The 23,529-nt window shown below is 33.1% G+C and overlaps 2 protein-coding genes across 2 annotated transcripts; one reads left to right on the top strand and one right to left on the bottom strand.

The window, feature by feature from the left end:
* Positions 1 to 8,567: 8,567 nt before the first annotated feature.
* LOC145587775 (uncharacterized) lies at positions 8,568 to 17,223 on the top strand. Its single transcript, XM_081644452.1, has 6 exons — positions 8,568 to 8,825; positions 10,231 to 10,403; positions 10,922 to 11,645; positions 11,911 to 12,012; positions 16,024 to 16,196; positions 16,738 to 17,223. The coding sequence occupies exons 2-6, from the start codon at positions 10,317 to 10,319 to the stop codon at positions 16,915 to 16,917; spliced, it is 1,266 nt and encodes a 421-aa protein (XP_081500578.1). The 5' UTR covers positions 8,568 to 8,825; positions 10,231 to 10,316; the 3' UTR covers positions 16,918 to 17,223.
* A 287-nt stretch (positions 17,224 to 17,510) lies between these two features.
* Positions 17,511 to 21,199, bottom strand: LOC145587774 (protein trichome birefringence-like 42). The gene is made up of 4 exons (XM_081644451.1): positions 20,734 to 21,199; positions 20,399 to 20,646; positions 20,124 to 20,311; positions 17,511 to 18,036 (listed from the first exon to the last, which is right to left on the bottom strand). The coding sequence occupies exons 1-4, from the start codon at positions 21,197 to 21,199 to the stop codon at positions 17,523 to 17,525; spliced, it is 1,416 nt and encodes a 471-aa protein (XP_081500577.1). The 3' UTR covers positions 17,511 to 17,522.
* Positions 21,200 to 23,529: the final 2,330 nt, after the last annotated feature.

The raw sequence follows: 23,529 nt of genomic DNA, 5'->3' as shown, positions 1-23,529 counted from the left end.
CAACATTCATAATCCTAAACATGCATCTAACATATAATTCATATATAATCATAAATATATATTGAAAACATAAATAAATGATACATTTGGCAGCTAGCAAGACCCCTTGAGTCTTCAAGTCTTCAAGGGTCGTCATTTGCAACTTCATGGCTTCGTCTTCCAAGAGCCTCCGTCTTCAGGACATAACCAAAATATTGCAAATACTAGTATCTACGATTAGGACTAATCTAAATATTAAGGTACAAAAATACTCAACGGTTCGCAGACCGTATTTAGATTTACAAAAATACATGACAGAGCACAGTCCGTATTTTCTATCCTAATTGGGCCCTACTAGTTGCCATTATTATAAAACCCACGGGAGAATATACATAAACACGCATAAACTAGTAACTAATTTAGGTAGTTAATCCGATTAATGCGCCTAATTAAAACTAGTCAAAGTTGTTTAACTGATTATGTAATTTAGGGCAATTAAAATTGAAGCTCCCACTAAATTCCGAATCCATCTTAATTAATCCAATCAATTAAGCCGGTAAAACCAAAATTTTGCCAAAATAAAATTTTGCAAGTGCTGCTCAAAACCAAGGCCTAGCCTCCAAAATTTTAGTTAAAATTAATCATAATTAAAATAATTAAAAAATAAATAAAACGTCCAAAACCGCAAAAATAAACATAGCCTTAAAATAGGGGCTTAAGTGCTTAGTGTGGGTTGTGTGCATCGTGTCGTAAGCATACAGCACCCCCACACGCACAGCCTACAACTGCTGCACCAAGCAGGCACGCACACAGCCCGCACTAAGGCAGCAGCATGCATGCATAGCCGCAGCACGTTGCTGCCTGGCTGGTGCTGCTGTGCTGCTACTGCTGTGTGGCGCACTAGCCACGCATCTTGTGTGGCGCGCACCAAGTGCACCCATGCCTTGGCAGCCGCATGTGGGCTGCTTAGCAGCCCGGCTGGCTGAGGGTGGTACGACCCTTGGTTTGCGTGCCACACTCTTGGGATTAATTCTGAATATTTGTGTAGCTTAATTAATTAATTCCAAATTAATTTTAGAATTAATTTAATAAAGTAAAATGAAAATTATAACAAGTCCAACTTAAATAAATTCATCCAAGTGCACAAAACCAAAATTATTCCCAAGAACTATTCTTAATAAAAATTGGTTCAACTTGATGCAATAAAATGAATAAGGCTATTCTCACTATTAATTTAATTAATTAAATTAATCATGAGATTTGACAAAAATAAAGGGGAGTTGGAATTAAGAACATAAAATTCAAATAAAGATTCTAACTTTAACTTGTGAATCCTTGAAAAATTATATCTTCCAATATGAAGATAAATGAAATTTCTATCACAAGATTGAAACTTTATGATTCCAATCAACTTAATAAATGATTAAATCAAAAGTTCAACAAAACTCATGGAATTTAGTAACTCAAAGTTCCTACCACTTAAAACAATTAAAGATTGGATCTTTAGTACTTAGAAGCCTCAAATAATAAATTTTTCACACTTAATGCAATGGATTTGCAATTATGTGAAAATTTAACCAATCTTTCAAGCACTAATTACTACAAAGTAACCATGCTTAAAGAGGTCAAAAAATGCAGAAACATTAAGGAAAGAACAAAATACATAATCACCATAAATATGCCAATAAGATTTAAGGTTAAAAGATTTAAAAATTTTCGTCAAAAACGAAAAACCCTCAAGAAAAGGCATTTCTGGTCGGATTTTGGCTTTTTCACAGTCCTAAAAGTTGAAAACATTCCAGAACGCTGTTTCCACCCAAAATTCACTATTTTTAAGCAAAAATCTAGGTTCGGGGCCAAAAATCACATTAAAACGGGATTAAAATTAATAAAACTGAGCTAATAATCTAATTAGTAACATAAACCAGAAAAACAAAATCATAAAAAACACCTTGAAAATTTTTTGTTATAAAAATAAATGGGCAAGGCTTCGATATCGCTTTTGGGTTTCGATGAGTCCGACTCACCGCGGAAATAAAACCCGAGCCCAAGGAATACTCACAATTAATATAACTAATGACATAAATAACAAGATTAAGGAAAAAGACTAAATTACCCTTGAAGCGTGCTTCAGTCGACCACCGGAGCTCTTACTTGAGAAAGCCAAGTCTCACAAATGGCGATGACCTCCGACGGTATCCACCCACAATGCGACCCGACCGGTCTACTACTTGGAGGTTAGCCAAGCCCGACCAAAAAAACTACCCGATTAATGAGCTTATAGGTTTTCTCTCAAGTGGAGATGCCTAATTGAGCTCTTACTCAAGTGAACAATCCCAAGGTATGCCTTGGCTATTTATAAAGAGTGTTTCCTTGTGAATTCCTCTCATGTTTCAATGTGGGACTTTTCACAAAAAGATCCCACATGGAAAGAATGTTGAATTCAATTCCTAATTAAATAAACCAAGGAATAACTAAGTAACAAGTGTCACATGGTTAGGTGAGGACCACTTCCTCACTTGCTCCCCAAGGCAACTCATATCCATTGTGAGCTAACCATGTGGCACCCAACCTTAAGCCCCAAGATGGGTTCGGTTGGGCCGCCACCTTTCGGCCCGCGTCCATGACCTGTCACCCGGGTCCGAGGCCCTTGCCATGTGGCGCGCTTCCAACATGGTGCGCTGCCACCGTGGCACGTAGCCACTTGGTGGCTGCCACATGGCGTGCTGCCATGTGCGCTGCCACGTGGCACACTTCTATTTGGCGCGCTTCCCTAGCCTTTCGCGCGCGGCTAGGGTTTTTACTTGTTACTTGAAGCATTCTCCCGTCTCGCCAATTCCTAAATTTTAGCTCGACTTTTAAGATTCGGTTCTGACGCTCTAAGCTCGAAATCCGATGTCTTTGTTCATAATACTCGAGTGACTCATTAATTCCTTTCGGATTAATTCGTCGTGTCGGATCGTTAGTTGCTTGGGTGTGACCCGAAGGGTTCAGTCAAGATTAAGCTGTAATATTAATTATTCATTAATATTACTGATTGGAAGCGGCCTCCACCTAGGCATTCCGATCACTTGAACTTACTGAATAATTAGCTTTCAAATAACTCCGAAACCTCTATTGGAATAATACACTTGTTCGCATGACACCATTCCTTTCAGCAAGACACTTCTATAAATCTCTCAACCCTTCGTTTAGAACACCTCTCCTATATTCATTTCATGACCTTTCTCTCTCCTCATTCATTTGTTTCATTCTTTTTGAAAACTTTATCTATCTTCTTCAATTTTTTCTTTCTTTACTATCATAGTTTTCTCTCTCTTTTTTTTTTCTCTTGTTTCTTTGGTGATTCATTGCAAATATGCTATGACGAAGAAGAAGACTATAGAGTACTATTTTTTCTGACCTTTATTTTTTTATTTATTTATTTATTTTATCTGGAACTTTGTTACTAGAGATTATTGATATTCCTTAATTTGTATGTTTCTGGTGTTAAGGTTTTGATTATTTGATATAGTGATGTTTTGATTTCTAATTTAACGGTAACTTTTGTATATTTTAAGGGTTACTTTTTGTATGTTTAAGGATAACTTTTTATGAAATTAAGGGTAATTTTATGAGATTAAGGGTAATTGAGTTTGAGAGTAATTTTTATGGATAAAAGGGTAACTTTTCTAGAGTTTATGTAAATTTGTTCCGTTATTCAATTAAGTAGAATAATGGGATGGATTTTGATATAGTTGTTTGTTCTAATTTTCTTTCAATATACGAGGAACAACTTGATTTCTAGATTTATATTTACTACATAATGATTTTAAACAAATTATGCAAATTTAAACAAATAAATATCTAAAAAAATGAATAAAAACTTCCTAATATTTATTTTCCCCAAATTGAGAGTTTGAAATGCTATTTTCATCATCAATTGAATTTATTCATATCCAATATAAATGCAAAATTGAGGTTGATTTCAATGGAAAATTTTGAGTTCTTTAGATTATTTATCAATGGAGTTTGAATACGCCCCATCATCAATTGAATATACGCCTCTATTTCTCTTTTCTCTAATGATGAATTTTTCTTTTCCTAATGCATGGTTTCACTTTATCTCTCCTATGGTAGAGTAGCAGCGTACATCAATTCAGAAGAAATTAATTTAGCACCTGCGAGCTACTTGATTTACATTAATATATTGTAAACCGGGGGCATGCAAAATTCTTATAAGAAAGTAAGGGGTTTTGTGGAGACCATTACATTGTAGAATATTATTAGTTTAAAATAAAGGAAAAATGAAATCTAATAATCCCATCTTTAGTCAGTCTTCCACAAACAATCTCACCTTTTGAAATTCCAGAAATAATCCCACCTTAAACATGGATCTTCCATTAAGAATCCCTGACCGGTTGGATTATTTTGATAACCGATTTTCTTAGGTTTATGACGTGTGGATGTTTAATAGGTTTATTCTATTTTTTTGAATTTTTTTTAAGAAAAAAAAAAAATAAAACCAACACCCTGTCACTCTTAACGCCTTCCCCCCACCCGTCCACATCACTGTCGCAACCACCTCCCTTCCCAGGTAACCCAACTCAGGCGTCCGGCCTTGGGACCAAAAATTGGCGAGTGATTGATTCAATCATCACCACACATCATCATCATTCACCATGTTTCTTTCTTCCTGCCTACTGCACTTCATCAACACCACGCATCATCATTTATGGTTTAAGCTCAATCATGCATGGCTGTTGGATTGATTCTATAATACTCCGTATTTTTATACGTATTTTAATTTAAATTAATATTTTGTGAAGTATTTAAAGAATTCGAAATGAATTTTTTATGGCATTTTAATTATTTATTTTAATAATTTTGAAAATACTTTATAAAAGGAAATTTTTAAAGTCAAAGTCAAAAACAAGTTTGAATAGGTTAGGGATTAGTAAGGGCAGGAAGGGAATTAAAGTTTAGGAGGGTTTCTAGAGAAAAGGGGTATAAATATTCAACACATGGCCAAATTGAACTTTTCCCAGAGTGGAGAATAGCCAAAGGTAAATTTTCTCTCCCTAATCTCTTATTTTTCCTTTCTTTCTTATTTCCCATTCCCCTTATTTTTTTAGCATCACCGCCGGCCACCACAACACCGTCGGACGGTTGCCGCACTACCAGCAGGCACCGGCGACAGCAATGGCACCACCAGCTGCGGCAGCAGCCTGCTGTGGTGTCGGGGCTGCTGCTTGGTGCACGCACATATATAAAATAAAAAAATTTATTTTTTTTAATTCTTTTGCTTAATCCTAAAACTAGCCTTTAATTAATTAATGTTTTTGAATATTTGTGATGATTTTATGATGATTGATTATAAGTGTTATGCAAATAAATTTTCAGATTTGGTTTTGATTTAAAAAGCCCCAAATTGAAAACCCTAGGTTTCTAAATTAGTGTATGATGATGGAATTTGATTATGGGTGGTTTAAATCATTGAATTAGGTATTTTAAAGCATATTTACAGCAAGTTTTAATGATTTAAAGTTGGAAATTTTGTTAGTAAGCCATAATTAAGTTTCTTAAAGGGATTTTTGATTACCCATTAATTGGGATTAAAGCAAGGGATTTTAAATTAATTTTCAGCTTGTTTTAAATAATCTTTGAGTGATTTAAGGAGGGTATATATTGCTGGAAATTTGTGTAGAGTAGATTTTAATGCCTCTTTATAATTTTGGATTGTAGGAGATAGATTTCCAAGTGAGTGATTTCGTATAGTCGTGGTGATTTTAAGATCGTATTAAAGATACATTTGCGTACTTGGTATTTATTTGATGATGTAGGAACATGTTAGGCTTTGAATAATTAATTCCAAATAGTATCATGATAGATTTTGATTGAAATTTGTTATTTGGTTGATGTTGGTGATTGAATTATGAAGCATGGATTATTAATGATGGATTAGTGATTGGAAATAATTAATTTGGCATGTTGTATATGAACCACACTTTTATTATTGGCATGATAATGAGCATGTTTAATTAAACTAAATGTTTAATTTGGTTTGGAATATTGAAAAGTAATTTTATTATGGTTCATATAATTTTTATTGATGCTATAAGCATGAGGAAGGAGCTATTTAAAAGTCTTTGTACACGAGGAATAAATTAGATTTTGGTGCTTTAGTGCACTTAAGGTGTTTCTAACACCGAGGGATAGGAATTTTGGCGCATTATGCGTTTAAGGTGTCTTGACACCGAGGTAGATTAAAAAGGGTTCAACATTTAAATATTATGTGGTCACTAATTATTCAAGAATTAAATTGGTATGTTGAATTGTTTGGAATAATTATGATGGTTGATTGTGTTATGGTTTGAGAGTCATCACCAAGTCTAATAATATGTATATAACGTAAAGTGAAAGAGATTACGCACCAACACTCTTGGTATGTATATACCTGAGTATGAACATATGGGGGGAGTTATGGGATTTTATATTTAACCATAACTTCTACTGGGAGTACAAGACAATGTATATTCCTTTTTATTATTATGCGCAGGAATTCCGCCACTTACGAGTGGTTCTTTTATACTGGCACGGTTAGCTCCCGTGTTAGTACCCCTTTATTTGGGGCAGGTTAGGGGGGAAACCCGTTCGATGCGTAATCAATGATAAACAATTAAATTAGTTATATGTTTGAGGGTCATGTTGTATGTTGTATGCTTGTAAACAGGTGCAATAAGGTAAGTTGTGTGATGATAGGTGAAAGCATGTTGGTGTGTTTTATTTACGCTCATGTACTCAGCATTGCTGATTGTGTGTTTGTATATTTGTTTGGCCTTATTTTTACTTTGGCCCTACGATGACCCATTTCTAATGGAGAGTAGAAGAGACAAGTAGAGAGGAGCTTTTTAGGTGATGAAGCATATCCATGATGGGCATGAGTGGGAGCGAATCATGCTTAGTTTCCATAAGTTTATGATGTGGTTTATTACTTTGATTATTTTATAATATTATGCTTGTGAGGCTAACGCAAAGGTTTTTAGTTGTTTGGTTTTAATAAGGGCCTACAATGGTTCCAAGTTGTAGGTTGATTTCGTTTTACTTTGGTTTGACTTTACTTTCGTTTGGTTGACTTTTAAAGTTGAATTGATTTGAATGTTTTGTTAAGATAGTCTTCCGCTATGTGTCTTTGATAGTTGCCTTAGCCGTTTTCACGGTGGCAGTAATGTCTTAGATTTTTCCTATTTTGAGTTTTAAAAAGAGCAAAATCGGTATTTTAAAGGAGAGGAATTTCTAGGGTGTTACAGATTCAATCAATAAAAAGCATCCTTACTATTTCATGGCCGTTGAATCTTTCATCGGATTATTCAAATCAGAGTGGTCATTTCCTTTTTCCTTACTATTTCATTCAAATTGATATAATTTAAATTACACCGCTAATAGATTTCCGCCGTTGTCTTAGAATTGTCAGTTTCAGTTATTTTCCTCCTAAATAATCGTGCATTTTTCTGTGTTCATTCGCAAATTTAATCACGCAAATATGGTTTTGGGTGATGGTGTTCAGTTCAGATGAGGGTTCGGGTTTCAAATGGGGTTGGGGTTTTAGCTAAGGTAGGGGCGGGGGTAGGGGCTGTAGGTAGGGGAAGTGGTTGGGATGGTGGATTGACCTTTTCGCGGTGAAAGAAGTCATGGTTTTTGGCCTTTAGATGCCGCTGGAGGGTGCGTGGGTGTTAGGGGGTTATTGGTGGAGGAGTGGAAAGGTGTTTTAGCTGGTGGGGTTGTGTGAGGGTTGTGGTTGGTGGTGGGCGGTGATGAGTGAGAAGTTGAGGAGGTGGTGGTGGTTTGGGTGGCAGTTTAGGTGAACCTTGGAGGGAGGTAGGAGGAGCCAAGGAGGTGAATTAAAAAATAAAATTGTGCGGTTTAACCGGTTATAGGTCAAAGGGATAGTTACTGGAAGATCCATGTTAAAGGTGAGATTGTTTATGGAATTTCAAAAGGTGGGATTGTTTGTGGAATACTGACTAAAGGTGGGATTATTAGGTTCCATTTTTCCAAAAATAAATATAATCAGAGAATTTTACGAGTATTAAAAAATAGAGAGACATTATTAAGAAAGGAAATGTTGTATTTAAACACGGCCGTAAAAGGAAAATGTTTTATATCTATAAATATACGGAGGAAGTATATAACATATACTTAATGATTTTGAAAAGAAAAAAAAAATACAGTGATACCAACATGCCCAATATTAATGTTGATAATGTATGTAAGATTTTATTATAAGGTTTTAAAAATAATATAATTGTATTTTTAGTATTTGTAAAATGATAATCAAAAATAAAAAACAAGTCTGATTTTATTGGGAAATGATTTTGGTACACCATAAGTTGAGTTTTTTATGCTCCTCTCCATAAAGGTGTGCCAATATCAATAAAAGGTGTGTCAAAATCAATTTCCGATTTTATTGTACTTGTATTTTGGTTTCGTCTAGTTCTCCAAGGTTTCTTTTTCCAAATCTTATAAACACGAGCAATAATTGGCACACGTGTAGGAGACTTGGACTCGAGAAAACTAAGGTAATGTTGCAAACTCTCACCTCTAAACTCTTCTCCTACTCAACATCAAATAACTTGCCTTCTCCTTCCTCCTTTCCTTTTCCTTGACTTCCCCCTTAATTTTTAGTATTTTCCCTCACTATTTATTTCCTCTTTTTTATTCCTTAAAGCTAAATTTTACATCTTTCTAATCTTTAAATTCTTCTCTTTCTGGGTTTTGTTCCTGTATATTAGTACTGAATTGGGTTTATCACAATTTGATTTTTCTCGACGCTTTTTGTGGTTTCTGTGCGCTTTGTTTTCAAGCAGGTATAAACCCCTTAAGCTTTAATTTGTGTTCAATTATTATTTTTTGTTGAATTATATTCTGGGTTTTGCATAATTAGCAAGAATTTAAGGGTTTTGGTTGTTGATTAATTTTATATTTTGCATAATTGGAAATTTGTCATATGCTATTTTTTTTTTTTTTTTCAATGAACAGGAATTTTATGATGATTAATACTTTGTAGAATATACAATTTTCTTTTATTTTGAAAATTTCGCAATTGTTTGCTTTGTTGATAATGATTGTTGGTGATTGGCATGTTTATGGGTGTTTCTAGTTTTATTTTCTTATTATGGATAATTGGTTAATACCTTTATGGATAATGTATGAGATTTTGTTGGTTGGGTATAAGTGATGTTGATTATCGTGATTGTATGATTTCCAGTTCTTTCGTCGAAGCGGGGGGTCGAGGTTTATTGACTTGATGACTATTGAAACAAGTTAAACCTCTTGGACTATAGAGCCTATACATAATTTTTTTGGGCGTAGAGAGAACTATGAATGTCTATGATACGAAACGGATTATGTAATTAAATTGCTTTGATCTGTTTAATTATTATTTTCTGCAATTTGTATCTTGGATCTTTTCCTTTTCACAAAATATGTTTGATTGGGCTGTTAATGTGTTTGGTTTAATGACTTTGAGTTATGGCATGGGGGTTCTATTTGCTTCGAAGTTAATGTGCTCATAGGAAGTTTTTAGTAAATGATGGGATATCAAAGTGCTGTTAATGTGTTGGTCATAATGTTTTTGACCTGGCTCAAAGGAAGTTTTGGTTGATGATGGGGATGATTTAAAAAGGGTTGTTAATGTGCTTGTCATAATGTTTTTAACGTGGCTGTGAAGTAGGGAGAGAGAGTTATGAGCGAGCTATATATTTTCCATAAACTTATCATAACATAGCGTCACCGGTCTGTAATACAGGTAATCTATGTGTAACTGTGTGGTAACTGTGAACCTAAGAATTTAGAAGGGAAATATATCTGCTGCTGCTGCTTTAGTATTAAAAATTGCAATCCTGTTTCTAAATCCAAATTGATAGATTTTAGAAGCTTTAATAAATTCTAGGATCTCACCATATCTCTGGTAATCCATCACTTAACATAGAAGCTATAAACAATTCTAAATTGTAAAAGTTGAAACATATAATTATGGCCTACATGCTATGATTACCACTGATAAATTTGATAGATCCGATTAGATTTTATCCAGCTCAATTTCTTGACTGAAACAAATCGAGCACGGCCGAGGTGTAAATTATCCATATGTATCTGTTTTATACTTATACATCATGTCTCTTATGGTCATTGTCATTGAATGTGAGCGAATATGAGCAGCATTACTTAATGATTAAAGTTTCGTCTTTTTTTTTTGTTATTTCTTTGCAGATAAAGATATTGCACAATCCCGACACTGATAAGAATAACCTTTTAATAACCATTATAAGGTATTTGCTGAACACTTATGATAAAAAATGGATCCCAAAGGTGGATCTTGGGTTGGTGAAATGTATCAAAAGTTTGAGGCCATGTGTGCTGAAGTGGAGGAAGTTATGTCTGAGGTACTTTCAAGACCTAAATTTTGTTTTGTGTTCTTAAATTAAGTTTCTATAGCCGGAAACACTCATCAATATTCAATATGTTACTCCTTCCACATTTAAATAAGTGAAATATTTTGACTCAAATTCAATTTGACTAATGTTTGTATTTAACTCATAAGAATAAATAGTCTTTTGGGTACTTGTTGAAATGTATCTCAATGAATAGTTTATTCATACTCAATTGTTATAATTTTTACTAATTGATAATTAAAGATATTATCGGTCAAAGTTTTGCATTGGCATACATGTATAAGATAAACGTTTCACTTATTAGAATACGGAGGGAGTACTCGTATGAGGAAGAGATCCAAAGAATTAGAATATGATTTCTTTCACCGTTTCATCAATGGCAAAAAAAATATTAGATATATAATTTTACAAGGCCTCTTTATTGGTCTCTTCCCTACCTTCCTCCCTTTGCCATTCATCTGTCTTAATATTTTCTATTTGAGAAGCTGAAATTTCCTTTTGCTGGATAGGATACTCTCAAATTTGTTGAGAATCAGGTGCGGACTGTTGGAAAAACTGTTAAGAAATTCTACTCAGATGTCATTCAAGATTTGCACCAACCATCGTCATTAGATACAGTAAAATCTGGGGACCCCCTTATGACTGTTATCCATCAAGGTGATAGTGATGGTGTAATCTGTAGGAATCCAAAAGTAGATGACAAAACTAAATCTGTTGATGCTATACCTGAGAAAATGGTAAACAATGTTAATGGCGCTGCTGCTCGTGATGACAGTATGTATAATGGGTATTGTGATTCTGCAATCTGCAGCGTGATTAAGTCATGTGAACCAACATCCAATAAATCTCCTAGAGATAATAAGTGTACTAAAGTAAATTCTCGGATCCGTGGCACTAAATCAGCTTTATCAAATCAATCTACACATGTGGTAAAAATTCTGGATTGTAGAAAAGATTTTCAGAACAAGTGTCTCTCTAGTTCTCCAAGCATAAATCCCACTGTGACAAACAATACTGGTGAAGAAGTCACATTTATTGCACCCCATAATGAAAGTGATAAACCTTCATCTGTACATAGGGATGCCAGTTTAGACAAAGCTTCCGAAGTGAGTGACAATGAAAATGATGTAGGAGTTTCCAGGGAGATGATAGAAGGCTATGAAGGACGTGATGTTATTAATGAAAAGGAGACAAGAGTGCATTCTGGTGAACACTTTTCAGCTGACTTAGACAGTAAGTCTTTTTCCATGTTACTTGAACTAAATCTTGTACATCATAGTGTTCACCTATGACTTTAGGTGTGAGGCATGACCTCTAGACACAAGCTTATGGTGTATGCTTGAGGCCTTGAGTAGGGTGGAAACCACAATCCGAGTTGTTGTGTTATGGCTTCCTTGGGGCCTATAAACTGGATACCTTTTGGTTTTTTTTATTTATTTTTATAATCCCAGTTGCTTGAATATATACCCTAATTCTGTTTTTTGTATTATGTTTTCAGTATCACCAAAGAAGGCTGATGCTGCTGATTTGAGTGCCATAATCACCGGTACTGAAGAGAGGTCTGTAAAATATGACGAGGAGGTCTCTATTTCTCATAGAGGTAATGGATGCTGAGTGCTTAGTTTTTATACATGAAATGTGCTATATGACTGTTACACTCTGTGCACTTGACATTGTTAGCTCCTGTACTTACGTTTTAATTCGGCCAAGTACTTTATATATTACAAAGGATCAAAATTATTTATTTTAATTGGAAGAGGTTTGAATTTTGTTTTATCAAGAGGTTTAAATAATTTATTTGTCTTATTTTTATTTCTAGGAATCTTTTAACCATTTTTATTTAAGGGATCCATATAATTTTTTTACTTATTTTATTTTGGGCAATTATTTAAAATAATTTATTAGTATTAATTTAATTAAAGGCGTAATTAATCCTTGGCGAATCATGTTTTTGCTTTCTTAGCATGTGTAAGTTGGGTTATTTTCTTCTATGAGCATATTATATATTGTGGTGTTCAATTATGTATTTGTGATGGAGTGAATTAATTGAAAACATGTTTGTGTGATTAATTATGTGATCACAAAGATTTTATGATTGAATACCGACTAAAATTTTGTTGAAGAACTGTGCTTATTGCTGTGGGAAGGGGTTCTTGAGTGAGCTTAACTTGATTCTTGTAGGATGCCTATCAATCTACCTTGTAATGATTCTTTAGAAAAGATGGGAATCATGGGACGTTCAGAAAAGAAAGACTATGAGTTCTTATCACTTCCCGGGGAAGATTCGTTTTCATTGTTCCTATGAGGCATATGTATTTGGAGAGAAAGAATGGTTGTTACCTGATTGTATATTTGTTTTGGATATCATAAAAATCGTGCATTATGTACTTTGCATCATAAAAATCATGCATTCTTTACCAGAGGAAGTCATGAACTCAGCAGCTACTATCCTCCTCTATGTGGTCTTATTACTAGTGTTCTATATATTTTGGATTAGGCTCACTTCAGGTTGAGGTTGATGAGGAAAATAAAAAAATGTACTCCTTATACGTAATATGATGGCTGAAATAACTCCGATCATAGTTCTGCTACTCAAAAATCTCTTCATATTTACAGTAGTTGGTTTTTTTTTTTTTTTTTTTTTTTTTTTTGGGGTTGGGGGGGGGGGGGGGGGGGAGTAGTTGGGTATTTCATTACACAAATGAAACTCAGATTATTATCTTAATGGCTAAGTAGGGTTCCCTATTAGGTAAACAATGAACAGTCATAGCAGCTATGCAATCAGGTAAAAAACATTCTTACCCTCCAAATACATCCGACTGATACAAACAATGAAAACAAATCTTGCTCACATAGTCACAAGCACTTTCATAGTCATTTTTTTCTTCTAAAGTTCCCATCTCAGTATTTTTACTAGGTAACTTGATGCATCTTACAAGATATTAAGTTAAGCACTTAAGCTCACTATAGAACAACCCTTCATATAATAATAAGTACAATTCTTTAACAACAGTGTTATATCATATAATCTTCGCTATCATGTAACTAATCACATAAATATGATTCCAAATAAACTACTTTATTACACATATATACTTCAACACCAACAATCTATAATATGTACATAAGATAAAATAAATTTTAACGTGTATGCCCTTTTCTTTCCTACCCAACTTACAACGTGATAAAGATAGTAATAGTACTTACATTGATTCGCTAATGAATAATTAGACCTTTAAATAAAATAATTACGCAAAAAAAAAAAAAAAAAATTGGATTCTCTAAAAAATATTGTTTAAAATATCCCAAAAGAGGAGAAAAATTTCAGCTCTTTTTATTAAAAAAAATATGGACCAATTAACTAAAACGAAAAAAAATATAATTTCAAACCTATTATACAAAATTCGGACCTCTTCCAAGTAAAATAAATAACTTTGATTCTTTGATTTACATAAAGTATTTGACCAAATTAAAACATAGGTACCTTAAAAGTTAAAACACGTTTTTTTTGCTTTAGTAGAGACCTGATTCTATTTAATTCAAGAAAGTTTTTTGTCCTTGAACCTTTAAAAGTATAATGGTTATAGGAAGGTGTTCACCAGTGGCAGTTAAAATGAAAAAGGAAAGGTGGGTCAGTACCATTATCTGTGTTTTTTGGTTTGGTGGTCTGTATTTGTTATCACCCCAGTTACTCTCCTTCACATTGGCAAGTGACATAGTAGACTTTAATTTTTTATTTTTTTTTATTTTTACTTGATTCCCCAATTAAGGAAAGCAACTCATTAGTTGGATCTATCCAATTGTGTACTAGCAGTTTAGCTTTGGCATTATGTGAATATGATTTGGTAAATATGCTTACATTAGAGTAGGAGAACAAAATGGGACAAACCCAAATATAGGTTCTTCGAACTTTCAGCAGGATAGACAGAGTTACCCACACTGTTTGTTACTTTAATACCCCGTTCCATATTGCATTAGTGCAAAAATTGTGTTCCCTTCTCTATGTCCTGCTCATTTGTGATGTGAATCAATGTAATGGATTGCCTGGTGCAAAGATTAATAGGATTTAGGACTAGATGCATCACATGCATGCTGTAACTCTTTAGCTATAATTTCCCATCTCTGCTTTAGTGCTTTTGGTTCTTTCGACTTTAATTAGTAGTCTTCTGGTAGCTGAGGTAAATGATATTATTGGCTACCTTGATAACTTCCTCTTCTGTTTTCAATCTCGGCTATGTTTCTGATTAGTGACTCCACCGTATCTAGTTTTGGTAATTTTGAATTTCTGCATCAGTTGCGTACATTTTTGCGCCTGAAGCTTACAGCTTTCTTTAAAAGGTATATTACTGTGTTGTAAAAGTCCTAGATCATGAATGCATGTGCATGGTTAATCTAAACAAAATACCGTCATCTTGTTCATTACTCAGAATACATTAATTCGGCCGCAACTAAATTAGATAGGGAAAAGGTCTCAATCTCCACGAGTATCTGCAGATTTTATTGTAAAATATTCTATGACATTTCATAAGTTAATATTTGAATTCCAAATCTTTGAACTCAACTTGCTTCATTGTGGTGAATTCCTTGTATGGTAATATACGTTAGCATGACTGAGCACCAATTGATCCACATAGGATAAAGTGAGAAATGAACAAAATTACACTAGTATTTTACTGTGCAATATATCTATTCATTACACTGTCGAATAAGAGAGGACATTAGCCCATGAACATGGAGGATGAGACATAATTTGTGCTAGTATGCAAATAAGCCATTGTTGCATAGTACTCCCGCTGTCCCTTTATTTTTGCCCCATTGCTATTTTTGGGGTCAAACTTTGAAAACGTTGACCATAAATTACTGTTAATCTATAAAATATAGTATAGTCATGAGTGCTCTTATTGGATTCGTCTCGTTGTGTATTTTATTAATATCACGTTTTTATAATTTTTACATGTATGGAAATAAATATATAGACGTTTTAATACGTGTGTTGGAGACCGTGCATAGTCAAATGGGGCAAAAAAAGGGACAGAGAGTACTTTGCAGCCATCATATTGTGAAATGATGAATTGGAAACTTGTCCTTTTGCCATTGTTATTCACGAGGCTTCAAACATATTTGTGACCTTATATTGGATATATGGTATTTTTAACTACTCTTTACATTTTTGTGAACAAGTCATAGGTCTTAAATTTTTTTAGGGACTAAAATAAGTTTCAAATTTTATTATATTTTTGCATTTTAATAGTATCAATGTACAGACATTTAGTTGCAAATTATAATACTTGATACAGCAACATGATGCCCAAAAACAAGTGATGCAGTTTCATTTGGAAACATAAGTTTGCTACATGCTGAATGGAAAATACAAAACTGTTCACTGATTTATGTAGCCGAATAATCTTTACTTAGGTGCATTTAAATGGTGTAAATCTCCTCTATTAATCAGATCATACTATATTTGTTTGCATTACTCTATTTGTTGTGAATCCTTCACTGCTATGTACCATAAAAATCATGCATTCTTTACTTTGCTTCTTTCCTCTGGAAGATCTGTGATTTTGAATAGTTTATTTATAAACTTGTGTTGATTGATTCGATTTTGCAGAAACATTGTGTTCCTTCAATACCTGTGAATTCAAAGGATGTGATGCTGATAAACAAAATGTTCGAATTGGGGAACAGCTTAATCTGGTCAGACTTGAGGACTCCTGTGTTCTGGTGGAGATGAATGATAATTCTGCTAAATATGCTCCTGATCACATACAGAAATCTTACAAGGTACCGAAATAAGTTCTCCCCCACCCCACCCTCTTGTCAAGTTATCATTGTGAAAAAGAAAAGAGAACATTCATTCTGTTGATACATAGTTGCCACATTGTCTCAAATCTCTCTACCCCTCAAAAGTCATGACATGATACAAATTTGCACCTTCTTGGTATTTCATATATTTGTTGACTTAAAAATCCTCCAGTTTTGTTCACGTAATTTGTGACTCAGTTAGGAAATTAGAATCACTATCATTACTATCTCTGTCCCAAAAGAGTATATCACATTTCTAGTTGAGGCCACATTGGCCAGTCCCTGAATTTAGAATCTTATTTTTTCCACCTTATCTTTCGTGATAACCATTACTATATTTTTTTTTACTGGCTGCATTTTAGTGTTGTGGAGGTGTAAAATACTTACCCAATGAAGAATATTTTTGGTCCTTTGAAGAAAATCTTGAATATAACTCCATTCAATAGTGGTTTATTATTTAGGGAGTAACATCTTAAGCTCTTAAAATGGTGTCTATTAATTAAGTTCTGCATTTTTCCAGAAGAAAATCCAAGACGTATTTTCACCAAGGAGATGGTCAAAAGGCAAGCGAGATCAGGAGCAATTTGCTGTATGGTATGAAGATCAAAGTGGAAGGAATTTCTCTTCTTCTACAAAGCAGGCAGAAATTCAGAAATCACAAGTTTCTGAATCCTTTGAATCAGACTGGGAACTTCTCTAGGACCATCAAGCCTAGTAAGATCACCGTAGACAACTTAAGTAGTCTTGCAGTGATGGCGCCCCCTTTCTCAAGAATTGTGGTGGTGTTCTTGTGAATGTCAATAATCATGTATTTAAGTAACGTCCATATATAATGCTATTACAAGTTCAAGTTGAGATTTGGAAACTGAGAGTTACTAGCTGCGGCAATTGAATAAGATTCAAGTATCTCATCCCCAAGATGCCCTTTTCCTGAAGTGATTTGTTGTAAATAAGCTCCTACACACTCAATCAAACTGCTATCTACATACCAAGTATAAATTCGCTGTTTTTTGGATGTCATTCTGTTTGTGGTTTCTGAGCTCTAAATGTAGTATCTCATAATATATTTACTGCCAAATGCAAAAATCACCAAGAGACACCGAGAGAAGTACGAGTATTATTTAGTTTGTATGCAGTACACGAACAGGGGGAACCCATTGAATCAATCAAATTCAATAAAACAAATCAATTCCTAAGAACAAATTAAAACAACATTGCCAAAATCACTGCTTTGGAGATATTTGGCTTTGGCAGTGCTAATAGTTATCAACTGAACAACTTTTTGCTCAACATAAAACTATTTTCTTAAGAACTAGATATTTCCCCTGAATCATCAAAGAAAAGAGAAGCATACAACAACCTATTCCAAGTATCAGGTACTCCAGGAAGGCACCAATGCCCACAATCAGCAGTACGCGTAAGATTATACATATTCTTTTGAGCTCGAATCTGCCAGTCCTTGTACCTGTAGATTGACGGATGTGCATCTATTCTATACTGCGACAATTTAGTAATGTCCAAGTACTTAACTTGTGATTTGCTCGACATTTCTTTGATCGCGCTCTTGGTAACACGAATCAAAGATTTAGGAAACGACGACTTATAGGACTCATCCATGATGGGGTGGGTTTTAGTATAGCACCATTGATTGTACTGTGGAGATTTGTGCTCAGCCGAAATACTCCTAAAGAAAACGGTTGTTTTTGTTTGGTCAACGGTGTTTTCGACCCATCTTGCCCATGTTTTCATTGCTCGTTTGTATGCTATATGTAGTGGCATATCTTTTACCAGCTTTCCTCTATATTCATACAATTCCCAGCTGAAAATTGGAAATAAATTGTGGGTTAAGTACTTACTAAGAATACTGCTGACGGTGTGGAGTTCAAGTATATTACGAAGTATTTGGTTAGAAAAACAATGCTGTTATAACCATGTTGATCATATTTTATTTTCAGTTTTCTAGCCACAAAACATTATGTCCTATTGATGTCGTGAACCTTTTTTGTTTTTTAAGGAAATATTGACGTTGAAACTTGATTATTATAGCTATGACTAATTTTATTGTCCGTATTCTTTCTAAAACATATATCATAAATTAAAAACTAAAAATTGACAGTACTTATAATATTTTGATTTGTGATGTTTGTCAACACACTTACAAATCTAATAACCATTAATACTAGTATATATTGGATGACTTATAAGGAAATGAGAGTTGTTTATTTAGTTTGAAAATGTGCATTAGAATTAAACCAACAACTAGGTTATTGAGTGTGACATTTATTTGTACAATATAATAATAAAGTAGAGTCAAATTTAGTAGTTAAACTATAAAAGAAAAAGAGTCAAAATATTGTATGAAATAACAATAAATAGAGTAAGATTATTTAAAACGGGATTCAAGTAGCCTATTAAGGGCCTGTTCATATTTACTTAATTTCAGTTCAGTTCAGTTCAGTTCAGCTCCAATCAGTTCAGTTCAGTTCCAATCAGTTCAGTTCAGTTCAGCTCTTAATTTTCCTCTCACATAAAATATTCATTTCAGCTTAATTCAGTTCAGTTCAGTTCAGTTCAGTTCAGTTCAGCTCCAATCAGTTCAGTTCAGTTCAGTTCAACTCAGTTCAGTAAATATGAACAGGCCCTAAATTATTGCTTTTGTAGGTCTTAACATAACATAAATTCCTTTAGTAGTTGAACATGGAGAATTCGAATTATAAACCAATGCAATTTTATTGAATGTGACTATTATTTCAATAGACTAAAATAGTATTGAGCAAAAAGAGTCAAAACTTTGTAATAATAATATACATTGATTCATAAATAAGCTACTTTTTTTGTTGACGAAGTATTAGACAAAAAAAAGCATCACCCTACAAATATGTATAAATGCCTTGCTAATCTTAAAGCCCTTCTTTATTATTTTTACAGTAGTAGTTGGTGTGAGTTGGTAAAAACGGGGCATCATAATTCATTTATGGATTTTATGCTCAACTAAACCAAAAAAATGTATACTTTATTACTTTTTCAATTCATAATAATGTGTTGCTTCTGTTTCGTTGGTGACTTTTTGATTTGCTGTATTTGTCTTTCAATTGGTAAATTGCATGGAATTCAGAAAAAGGTTACATGTCAACTACAAAATTATATAAAATGTTAAAGGGGTTGGAAGACTTGAAACCTAGAAAGGGAAAATGGAGTAATATATTATAGACTAGTGATGACTATATTTTTTTTAAAAAAATGTAAATTATTGAAATATTTTTAGTTACTAAAAAAAAAAAAAAAGGAAATATAATACAGATCAGATGAATGAAGTGTTTATTCCTACTTTATATATACACCCTTTGTTCTTTATAGATATTTTCATTTGTACTTTATGCAGACAACAATTCATATATACAGAGTAATTTTTGAGGAAGCCCTAATTAATCTTTGAGATAAACAAAATCACATGGCATTTTGGTAAATAAATCAACAACTTTATTCTGTCAACATCACTGTGAGACCCACTTTTATTGAAAAAGTTGTTGATTTATTTACAAAATTGCCATCTGATAAACAAATTTTGTGTATTCCAGAGATTAATTTGTATTTACCCGTAATTTTTTCTATTATTATTTTAAATTTTAGGGTAAAAACGTATGAACAATTTTAACTATGAAAAAAACATGATTTAAAATTAACATTAAAACATCCACATAAAAATGCCTTTAAAAAAAAAAAATCTTTAAACAAACAAATTCGATCAAATATTTCATACTTCATTAGCAATAATTAGAAATATTTAATAGTTTATTTTTGGTATGAGCTAGTTTAAAAATTAATTACATACAAAAAAAAAAAGAATTAATAACCTATTATTCCAAATATGCAATAAGCATATTTGTTTGCAATAGAATGACTTACGCTTTCTTTTTACCAATTTGAGCCCACCAATGTCCAGAGTTGAATACCATAATATCAGCTTTAGGCCACAACTCAGAGTTAGGTGACAATTTATCAAGCACAAGAACAATTTTGCCACTTTCATGGTTTTTGTTGAGTTCTACTAGAAATGGGCTCCAAAAAAATTCAACTGTGAAATTATAGTCCTCCTGCAAGTATACAATAAGTATAATTTATACTTGATCATCTTATTTGAAATTTCGTCGTAGGACTCGGAGTTTAGTGTATGTACCGACCTTTACTTTCAAGAACGTTTTCAATACTTTCTTTTGAGAATGAACCTCGGCCTTAGATGAAGCATTTGGTATAGAGGAATAGAGAATGCACGCGAGCGACTCCCACATGTTTCGGTTTAGTGAGTCTCCTACTAAGATCACCCTCTTGTTTCTAAACCGTTCCACCATGTCTGTTCCATTTAGCCTAGGACAAATTATGTACAATTTGTTGTAAACCTTCAATTCAATATATACGTTATAACAGAAGTTTATGTTACAATTAATATGATAAATTTTGAAAGAAATCAATGTTTAATTTTCCAACAAATTAAATTCTATATATATCATGGATGTAGCTCGGATTCCATTTCTCTGGCAGCTCATCTTCTCTTCAAGAAACGGACAATTCATCACGTTGTAGCTCAGATTTTGATCGGGTTTGTAAACCCATCTCCCATCAAACACATTACACTTCTTCTCACTTTTCTTCATCGGCCGTTTTACAATGTTATTAACGTACATAACATTTGATTTCTCAATTCTATAAACTTCCTTTGGCTTCTCCATGGCATTAGAAGTAACATTCTTAGACCATGGGATCAATTCTGCAACGACGCTAGCTATAGGTTGTGGTGGCTCCGAAGGCTTAACAATTATGCTCATTGCCTCAGTCGGTCCAATTTCTAGTACCGTGCTTTCAACTTCAAAAAGACGTATGTTTTGGTCATTTTCGCGAAGAAGAAAGACGAGCATCAAACAGCCTATTAAGCTACATATTGTACATATTTTCCATGTAGCCGTTACATTGGAGCTTAACTCCATAACTTATATTTTTGAGTATTATCTGTCAAAAAAAAGATTTTTAAGTATTAATTTTTCGTCTTGTAATTTTTAGTGTTGTAATACTATAAATATGCATATATACTACATGCATGGAAAAAATAGGTACGTGTGGGACACTGCTAACTATATTAGTTATATATTGCAGTTGTTTATAAAGTATCCAATGGAATTAATATATTTCTTTAGGGTAGGGTCAAGTGATAATGTGATATTATTAGACGTAAGAAAATGTTATTAGTTCCTCCAAAAAAAAAAAAAGAAAAAAAAAGAGGTTATTAGTGTATGATGAGTTACATATGGTCAAGTAATGTTATTGGTACGTAAGTCATTTGTCGAGTGGTTATACTTTGTTCCTAAATCTTAACTACTCTTATTATTATTGGATTAAGAATCTCTTTCCAGTTTGCACCCAGACAAATTGGTTTATACAGAAAAATTTTGAACACCTAATTTTTGTGTAAATAAATGAGGAAGTAGAAGATATTTGATTACTGGTTTAGGATAATACATAAAATGATAAAATATAGGGAAATTACTCTTAACCGTAGCTATTTTGGGTTATATGTCCCTTAGAAAGTAGGCTCGAATGTTGCAGTCACCCGACACGCCCACCTGCAAAACAACGAATATTACGATTATCGAATATTCACCTTCGACAATCTAGTTAGTAACCGGACACGAAACTCTATGGAGAGAGTTGAGAGAAGGGAGAGCAAATTTGGCTAGAGCCTTGATATATTAACAAATGAACTTGTCCCATCAAGCCATCAATGATTGGTGTATTTAGTTCTCTAAAATTACGTGTACTAGAGTTTTGTGATCACCGTCGTAACATTTCAATTCATTACTATAATTGAGTTTTTCTTCCATTAAATTACCCACTTGACCCCATAAAATAAATTAAATGTTTATTCTAGATGCATTCTATTTATGATATCAAAATAATTATATATATAAATTAATTAATAAAGTTATCAAAATATTACTTCATTTTAATAATATACGAAATTTTGGTCTGCCTTGGTTTAGAATTATCTAAGAAATCGAAATATTTATGCCCCATAAACTCCTACGGAGTATTGTGGACGAGAACCATTGGCTGAAAATCATCAATCAAGGAAACATGTTTTTGTTTGATAAAATAAGTAGAAAATCACATTCTCTTTGTCGTAACTGCAACATGGTCCCCTTTCGTTTTCGAGTTATGGACGTGAGATGTTGTAGTAGTCATCTTCCACAATTGACCGCTATAATGTAAATTGTGGCACAACATGCTCCCCAATTAAACATGCAACGAAGTTGAGAAGTGAGACTAGTCACTAGTGAGCAGTTGTATTTTATTTAGAGTAGTTAAAAACGGATCAAAATAAAAATAAATAAATAAATAAATAAAAAACCAAATTTCAACTTTGGTATAGACACAGTAATTTTGTATAACTCAATTTGGACATAAATCTATCCGATCCAATCTCACTGCATCTGACCCAAATATTGGATTGAAAACCTCTAATTTTATTATTCACTTGTTTTCCTATTATTTTTCATAAAATGAGAGTATTTTTTTAGTGCATCACTTTCATATACATGTGTTAATACATAAGTCATTGCTAATGTTTCACGTGATTCTGTGATCGATTCTCATCACTCGCCTTTGTGGCACTCTAAAAAACACACACCCTTAAAAAAAAAAAAAAAAAAAAAAAAGCTGCTCAAAAGATTTGTAGAAAAATCAAAGGGAATATAGCCAAATTATGAAAGATTTTAGCTTCAACAAATAAATTATTAATTGTTAATCAGTACGTGAAAACTTTTTAAAACAAAATAAATAAATTGAAAGGTTAAAATGTTGGGGAAATTTCAAAATTCATTGGTTCCGTTTTACGTCATTAATTTTATTGTATTGCACAAGTATACTTGTAAATTACTGATTACTAAGTTAGATTTTGTGGCACGCGATAAATTTCAAGTTTAGCATTCCATATAATTTTAAATTAAAAGTGTCCAAAGTAACTTGCACAATTTTACACTCCAAAAAAAATTCTCTTATTATTTTATATACAAGTATTTACTAACTTGAACCATAGAATATCATCACATGAAAGAGTTCGTTGTTTAGGCAAATGAGCATATTCATATCTCTAATGACTATAAAAGTACTTTTTAAGATTTCATAGATACATTGATATAATTTTTTTTCTTGTTAACCAAATAATTGATAAATATTTTAAAATTAAACCCCCTCCGTTCCTGAAAGTTCGACTCACTTTGCATTTGCACGGTCCGCAATGAACAACTTTGACTATGATTAT

Source organism: Chenopodium album, chromosome 17, assembly GCF_948465745.1.
Source record: "Chenopodium album chromosome 17, dcCheAlbu1.1, whole genome shotgun sequence".
Classification (NCBI taxonomy): Eukaryota; Viridiplantae; Streptophyta; class Magnoliopsida; order Caryophyllales; family Amaranthaceae; genus Chenopodium; species Chenopodium album.
The sequence above is the reverse complement of the archived record's forward strand: the minus strand, read 5'-3'. Positions and strand labels throughout refer to the sequence as shown.

Bases quoted from the DNA above. Each gene is read 5' to 3' on its own strand.
- LOC145587774 (XM_081644451.1), bottom strand. From the start codon at position 21,199: ATGGAGTTAAGCTCCAATGTAACGGCTACATGGAAAATATGTACAATA. The intron at 20,312-20,398 runs GTCGGTACATAC...GTATACTTGCAG, and splicing joins AAACGTTCTTGAAAGTAAAG to GAGGACTATAATTTCACAGT. The intron at 18,037-20,123 runs GTAAGTCATTCT...TCCAATTTTCAG, and splicing joins CAAATTGGTAAAAAGAAAGC to CTGGGAATTGTATGAATATA.
- LOC145587775 (XM_081644452.1), top strand. From the start codon at position 10,317: ATGGATCCCAAAGGTGGATCTTGGGTTGGTGAAATGTATCAAAAGTTT. The intron at 10,404-10,921 runs GTACTTTCAAGA...TTTGCTGGATAG, and splicing joins TGGAGGAAGTTATGTCTGAG to GATACTCTCAAATTTGTTGA. The intron at 16,197-16,737 runs GTACCGAAATAA...GCATTTTTCCAG, and splicing joins ACATACAGAAATCTTACAAG to AAGAAAATCCAAGACGTATT.